The following is an 8,263-nucleotide window of genomic DNA, read 5'->3' as shown; positions in this document are numbered from 1 at the left end:
GGGCTGGTGCGGGATCGGGCAGTGTTTCGTTCTGCTGTGCATGGGGTCGCTATGAGTCGGAAACGACTCGACGGCACTTAACAACAACAACAACTGTTTCTCTAACCAGTTTTCTTTCTATCACTGGGAAGGGAATAGCATCCCCTTGTTTCTAACCTCTTCTTGCCCACTATCCCGTAGAACACAATGGAGAATGGAAAGAGGCATGGCTCTTCCTTGAACCTTTGCTCATTGTGAGAAGGAAACATTGATTGCCGTATATTAGGAATTATTTCTTAAATATTTCGGGCATCTTTTCTAGTACTTAAATAGATCAAATGTGGTTATCTTTAAAGCAAGATATTAAACTAATGAAATATTTCCTTTTATAATTTTTAAAGGCTAAAGCAGTAGCTGCAGAATCCAATGCAACCTTCTTTAATATAAGTGCTGCAAGTTTAACATCAAAATATGTGAGTGTTCCTTATCAATTTTGTCATATTTTAAAGTTATTGTCTAAGTGTTACTGTGTTAAATGGTAATATTATGCAAAAATATTATATGAATTTGTACTATTCTGTGTGTGTGTGTTTTGGGTGAAAGTTTACAGAGCAAAATAGATGAACATTAGTCATCAAAGTACAAAGTGACGTACATTTGTTAAGCTCTTTTAAAATTTGAATTAGGTTCTCAAACACCTTCACTTTCTGCCTTCACTTGATAAACATTATCAAGGAAAGTAGATTTTATATCAGGGAACCACCAAGGATGACAGTCACTGGAAAAGAAGAAATAGTGGTCTAAAACTGTATTTCTGGCTTCCTTAGTTAAAACATAAGATTTTCACTATTTTATTTTGATTTTCTTTTAATACTGCAGTTTAGTCTTCTTTTTCAATTCAGTCTCTACTGACCCTATAGTAGTAGTCAAAGAACAGCGCAGTCCAGTTTTAGATAGGGTAGGCATGACTATAGGACTTAGAGAGAGTAATTTGTCTGATGTGTAGAACTAGAGGTGTGGAGAACAAGTTGCAAAGCTGTAAGTTAGATAGATACAAGCAAGCATACCTTGTTTTATTGTACTTCACAGATAACTGCACTTTTTGCAAGTTGTAGGTTTGTAGCAACCCTATGTCAAGCAAGTCTGTTGGCACCATTTTTCTAACATGTGCTCATGTTGTGTGTCTCTTATATTTTGGTGATATTCACAATATTTTAGAATTTTTCATAATGCCGTTGCATACTTAAAAGACTGCAGTTTAGTGTAAAAGTAACTTTTATATGCACTGTGTAACGAAAAAATTCATGTGACTCTTTTTATTGTGATACTCACTTTATTGTAGTGGCCTAGAACTAAACCCGCAATATCTCTGAGGTATGCCTGTAGTTTCTGTCAAACACCGTACTGCTTTGTCTGTCTTTCCCCTTTTCTCCCTTTCCTTTGATTGCCCAGTATGTCCTATTCTTTCTGCTTGCCCCTTATCAAAGCCCTAATGATTGAAAGTGTTTTGGCAAGCTTATTTACACTCAAATACTTATCTCTGATTAAAGGAAGTATTACCTATAAAAATTTAAAGTGTTGACATTCCATGCACTGAAATAGAGGTGGTTATCAGAAGTTAGGTGAGTTGTCACTCTTCATGAAGGGCTCAAAAGGTAGCTTTATGGTCATGAATTTACTACAGCCTTCAGCTTTCCAAAGACAGAAACTTGACTTTATGAGCACACTGCAAATAAGTCTGTGGCTTAGGAACAGGCATGAGATCAGAACAGTCTCATTTCCATAACCAGCATATTCTCTCCTTATACATAGACAGGTATGGAAAACTGACTTTTAAAGATTTTTTGTGAGCAGTGGATTACAGAAACTCAAACATGACACTGTGACCATAGTTTGAGTATTTTCAGGCATTGGGCTAACATAGCCTCTATTCTTATGATAGAGTTAATCTTGCCATTAGACCCACAGTTTTTGAAGTCTGTTTGTTAAGACTCTCTCTCTGAACAGTTCTTCAGATACACTTTTTCCTACCACAGGACTTTTGTACATAGTTTCCTCCCTCAGGAACACTCTCTTCAGGCTAACTCCTTGTTCTGCAGATACCAGTTGAAAGGTTGTACCTTTCCCTAATCCTTCAACCTAATACCTTTATTTATTCTCCCAGTACCATTTGTCTCTCCTGTGTAATGTTCATTGAAGTTTTTGTGTGTGTGTGATTTGAAAATTTACAGAGCAAATTCACTTTCCATGCAGCAGTTCACATACACTTTGTCTCATGACATTGACTATAATTTACCACAATGCAACAGCTCCTCTCCCACATCCCACTTCTCCCTGTATCCATCCCTCTGTGCACTCCTTCCCCCTGAGCTGTGTATAAACAGCCCTTCTTTCTCCTATGATTGTTCTGTCCAAGGAGTGTATCTACTTCACATGTTTAAGTCATGTGCTTGTTTTTTGTTTGGCTGGAAGCCACAGGTGTGGGTTCATTTCCAGACCTGAAGGGCAGCTAGGAACTATAGTCTCAGTGGTTCCACCAGGCTCTATCAAACCAGCGAACCCGGTCCCCCCCCCTTTATTTCCCAAATGATTGTGAGTTTTGTTCTACATTGTTCTCCCTCTCTATCCAGGATCTTCTACATAGATCCCCCTCTGAGTGGTTGACAGTGGTAGCCAGATTCCATCTAGTTCTTCTGGTGTCATAATCATACAGGCTGTGGATCACATGGTGTACCAGTTGCTAGGACTAATTATTTCCATGAATCTTTAGTTTTCTTCATTCTTTGCTCTGGATGAGGAGAGACCCATCGTAGCATCTAGATGGCTGCTTTAAGATCCCAGTCACTACTCGCCAAAGTAGGAAGTGGAACAATGTTTTGTGTAGTATGTTCTGCAGATTGAGCTTGATGTCCCCTGTGACTATGTGTTCATTGAAATTTTAATTTATATTTATTTATACTATTATTTCACTATCATCTAGTATCGTTATTACCTCCACTAGAAGACAGTCTCCATGAGGGCAGGAACTATTGCCATTTCTTCCTCAGTGTTCATGTTCAGAGTATCTTGAGCAGTGCCTGACAATTAGTAGATACTAAATAAATATTAGGAGCTCTGGTAGCATAGTGCCTAAGGCACTTGACTGCTAACCAGAAGGCTGGTGGTTCAAACCCACCAGTCACTCCTCGGAAGGAAGATGGGGCAATCTACTTCCGTAGTTATACAGCCTCAGAAACCCGAGGAGGGGTTGCTATGAGTCAGGTCTGACTCGACAGCACATAACAGCAACAACAACAAATAAATATTTGTTAAATAATCATAGGAGGTGTGAAGGTACTACTCATATTCCTCCATTTTACTAGGGAACTGAGTCCAGAGAGTTTAAGTGATTTTCTCAGAATCTCATACTCAGGAAGGGGATTTAAGCTCCATTATAAGTCTGGCTTGAAAGCCTGAGCCCTATCACTAAAAATTTCACAGCATTCCCTTTTATCTATACTTGTTTCAGAGCTATTTTCTTTCATGCACATGATTCCTGAAACAATTTAAAGTACATGATATTACCCCCCAATTCCAATCTACCCCTAAAATATCTTAAAGTAATCTCACTATTTACTAGGTAAGGTTGGAGTGCCTACTTTATCACTTAGTTCTAGTTAATGAAAATTTTTTCTTACGTTTATTTAAAACCTGTGTTTTTCTAATTTCTGCATACGTGATGTAACAAAAGTCTTTTTTTCTTTTATAAGACAGCCTTTCAAATACATAGATACTTAATCATCTGTCTCCCTTTTTCTTTCTTCTAGATGATTATCCTAATTGTCCAATTTGCCAGTGTGCTTCTTAGAATGTGATAGGAAAAGTAGGATGTTTTACCTCAGATGTGATCTCACTTTTAAAGATTTCAAAGTAGGCATTACTTAGGATTATCTAGATACTCTGTTTCTTATAATATATTCTGAGAAAATGTTTCAGAGGAACTACATCATAGACTGAACAAAATTTGTGTTATCTGAATTATTTTTAACATAAATGTCAGTTAGATATGTATCTTAATAGTTTGTATTATTATTTAACTTCTTATTGAATAACTTAACATGTAGGAAAGTACATACATCATAAATACAAAGCATGATGGAATATAACAAAGTTAATACCAAAAATTTGTTGGCACTGAGTAGATTCTGACTCATAATGACCCTATAGGACAGAGTAGAAATACTTAACAGTTTCCTTAGTGGGGGGGTAATGTTTACAGGAGCAGATCACCAGGTCTTTTCTCCTATGGAGTGGCTGGTGGGTTCGAACCACTGACCTTTCATTTACCAGCCAAGCACTTAACCACTGCAGCCCTCAGGCCCCCTTACAAAGTGAATATACTCTTATAATCACTGCCCAGGTTAAGGAATAGAATATTTCCTGCACCCCTGATATCCCTTCAGACCCTTTTCCAGTCTTTATTCACCCTTTCCTCTCCCCAAAAATCAACTACAAGAATCCTCATCATGGGCAAAAGTAACCTATCTTTGAACTTTATATAAATGTAATCATACACGATATTTGTTTTGTGTTTGGCTTCTTTCATCAAGATTATATCTGTGAGATTCCTCCAGATTGTTACATGTAGTTGTATTTGTATATTTTTACACAAATAGATTTAATTCTTAAATTTCACAACTGTTAAATAACCTGCTTATCGTGCTGTTTTTACAAAAGCAAGTAATATTCGTGTAGAACTTTGTAATTAGCAAAATGTATTTTTGTAGTGCTCATAATTTTTTTTTAATTTGTCCTTCAGTATATCAGTATTTTGCTAAATTGAAAGACTACTACTAGCAGAGAAGCTGATAGAATAATGTTTTTCTTGTGTTGTCTCTGTTAAATTTATTTTTTAACATATCTTTAAATATTTTAATAAGACTACTTAAAATGTTCTGTCTTATAAAGTAACTATTAAATGATACTAACTTTCATGATCACATTTTGTTTTCTATGTGAAATTTTATAAATAAAATTATTGAATTAGGCTTATCTACATTATACTATTGTATAATGAAAAGCACTGTCTTGAAAGTTGATACCAATTCCAACCTAACCTTTTATTTACTGAGCTGGCCTTTGAAAGTATTATTATAACTTGAGAGCTTACTTCATCTCTAAAATCCTGATGTTTTGGTAACAGACAATCTCTTGAGGTTCTTTCTAGTTCTGGGAATATTTATTTTTTATGTTTTGAAATCTGGGTCCGTTCCTTTTTTCGGTTGCTAATGAAATAATCGGGAGCTCTGGTAGCTAGTGCCTAAAGGCATTTGACTGTTAACCAGAGGACTGGCGGTTCAAAACCACCAGCCACTCCTCAGAAGGAAGATTGGGCAATCTACTTCCAGTGATACTGCCTCGGAAACCCAAGGAAGGGTCGCTATGAATCGAGTCAAACTCGACAGCACGTAACAATAACAACAATGAAATAATCAGTAAAACAGATGCCACCTAGAGGACAGAACTAAGTTTTTACAGTCCATTTCCCCAAACATTACTTACTTAGATAGATACTTTGGTATTATATAGAATGGCCTTAGTAAGGTGTTTGTAGTACCTGGGAAATGTCTTGAGAGGTGGTCATAGATCTCTTGCACTATATAGAAATATTTTTATATTTACTGACAGTGGTATTGTGAGAATGAGTTTTTGTGGTGTTCTTAATAGAGGAGGATTTATTTATGAAGAAACATTTCAACTTACCTGTATCTATTAAAAAAAAAACAAAAACTCATGGCATTGGAGTCAATCCTGATTCATAACAACCCCTTTTGGGTTTCCAAGGCAGTAAATCTTAACAGAAGTAGATTGCCAGTCTTCCTTCTGCAGAGTGGCTGGTGGGTTTGGACCGACAATCTTCTAGTTAGCACTCAAATACCTTAGGCAGTACACCACCAGAGCTCCTAAAAATCCTTACTGGCTATATTAAATCTTAAATTCATAATCTGTCTTCTAAAATTTTAAGGGGCAATTCAGCCACTCATTCCCTCCTTTCTAGTTACTCAAACAAAATCTTCACTTGTTGCAAGAAAGAGAAATTGATTTACTGAATTCTAGACTTAGAACCTAGTCTTTTAATTATGAAATTAAAAAGCTGAAATAATGTTGGATTTTATTTGTATAATAATGTATAATGCTTTGTTTTAGGTGGGAGAAGGAGAGAAGTTGGTTAGAGCGCTTTTTGCTGTGGCTCGAGAACTTCAGCCTTCTATCATTTTTATAGGTGAGACACACAAATGTTTTCCTTCTAAGTAGTTAAATATCCATGAAATTCCCTTTTCCAAATATGAGAAGTATGATGATAATTTCCAATGGATAAGTCACTTTCAACTCATATTGACCCTGTGTGCAACAGAACAGAATACTACCTGATCCTGTCATCCTCACAGTCATTGCTATGTGTGAGCCCATAGTCATCATGGGCACTGTGTTAGTCCATCTTGTTAAGGGTCTTCCCCTTTTCCGCTGATCGTCTACTTCTTACAAGCATGATATCCTTCTCTAGGAATGGGTCCTTTTTGACAGTGTGACCAAAGTATGTGAGATGAACTCTTGGCAGTCCTTACTTCTAGGGAGATAGATACATGGCTGTACTTCTTCCAAGACAGAGTAGTTCATCTTTTAGGAGTCCATGGTACATTCAGTATTCTTCACCTATACCACAATTCAAATACATCAATTCTTTTGCAGTCTTCCTTATTTTCTAGCTCTCACATGCATATGAAGTTACTAAAAATATCATGCTTTGAGTCAGGTACATCTTAGTCTTCAAAGTGATATCTTTACTCTTTAACACTTTAAAAGAGGTCTTTTGTAGCAGATTTGCCCAATGCAATACACCATTTGATTTTTTTTTTTTCCTGTAACTTAAAGTTTGATTTGGGTGACAGTTTACAGAGCAAATTGGTTTTCCATCCTATAATTCATATACATTTTGTTTTCTAGCAATTGTTGCAATCCCCACAATGTAGCAGCATTCTTCTTACTTCCCCCTGTTTCTCGTTTCCTTTCATCCTTTTTTCCTGTCTCTTCGTGCCTTCTGAGTTTTATACCTGGACAAATGTTACCCTTTGGATCTCTTATGTTTGATTGTTCAAAGAGTGTATACCTCCCTGATGTTACTATTCATATTATATGCCTGTCTTTTATTTGGCAGAAAGTTTAGCCACAGTTCAGTTCTGGACTTGAAGGATGTCTGAGAGGCATAGTCTTAGGGACTCCAACAGTCTGTATCAGACCAATAAAGACTGTTTTTTTTGTTTTGTTTTGTTTTTTAAAGCTTTTCATTGTGACTTGGGTGAAAGGTTACAGAACAAATTCGTTTTCCACTCAACAGTTCATGCACATTTTGTTTCGTGACATTGATTGCAATCCGCACAGTGTAACAATGCTCTTCCCACTTTCTCCCTGTGGTTACCTTTTCCTTTGTCCTCTCCTATGCATTCTTGCCTTTTGAGCTTTCTCCCTGAGCAAATGTTGCCTTTCTGATCTCCGTTGGTTGAGTGTTCAAATGAGTGCACCTCCTTCGTATTAATTGCTCACCTTGTAGGTCTGTCTGTTGTTTGGCTAAAACTTAAGCCATGGAAGTGAGTTCAATTCCAGGCCTGACGGTGACTAGGGGCCATAGTCTCTGGGATTTCATCAGTCTCTATGAGACAAGTATACGCTTGATCTTATTTTTTTTTATGATTTTGAGTTGTGTTCCACATTGTCCTCTCACTCTATCCATGATCTCCAATTTTGGTCTCCAATTTTGATCTCCAATTTTGGTCCCTTTCCAAGTCATTGACAATGGTTGCCAGGTACCATCTAGTTCTTCTGGTCTCAGAGTCATGTAGGCTGAGGTTCCCACGGCACACTGGTCCCTTGGACTAATTATTTACATTTGTCTTTTATTTCCTTCATTCTTCTTTGCTCCAGCCCAGGTGAGAACAACACTTGCATCTTACATTGTGTGATGAAATTCTTGATTCATTCTTTTCTCCAGTACACCACGATGTTGTTTATTGTTCCAGTTGTGAGGACTTTTATTTTCTTTATGTTGAGGTGTAATCTGTACTTGAAAGCTACAATTTTTGATCTTTGTGAGTAAGTTCCTCAAGTATTCCTTCACTTTCACCAAGCAAGATTGTGTTATCTGCATATTGCAGGGGTTTTTGTTTTGTTTTGTTTTTTGTGATTTGGGTGAAGATTTACAGAGCAAATTCACTTTCCATACAGCAGTTCACATACACTTTGTCTCATG

At 36.8% G+C, this 8,263-nt stretch overlaps 1 protein-coding gene across 1 annotated transcript in view; it reads left to right on the top strand.

The window, feature by feature from the left end:
• SPAST (spastin) overlaps positions 1 to 8,263 on the top strand; it is a 161,182-nt gene that overhangs the window by 115,489 nt on the left and 37,430 nt on the right. Inside the window, exons 9-10 of the mRNA XM_042780684.1 lie at positions 381 to 452; positions 6,166 to 6,241. Coding sequence (XP_042636618.1) covers positions 381 to 452; positions 6,166 to 6,241 — 148 coding nt within the window. The remainder of the gene's footprint in view (positions 1 to 380; positions 453 to 6,165; positions 6,242 to 8,263) is intronic.

The sequence above is a fragment of the Orycteropus afer genome, unplaced genomic scaffold (genome assembly GCF_000298275.1).
Source record: "Orycteropus afer afer isolate SDZICR_OR568_19922 unplaced genomic scaffold, OryAfe1.0 scaffold00054, whole genome shotgun sequence".
NCBI lineage: Eukaryota > Metazoa > Chordata > Mammalia > Tubulidentata > Orycteropodidae > Orycteropus > Orycteropus afer.
Note: the sequence above shows the minus strand (reverse complement) of the source record. Positions and strands in the feature narration are given on the sequence as shown.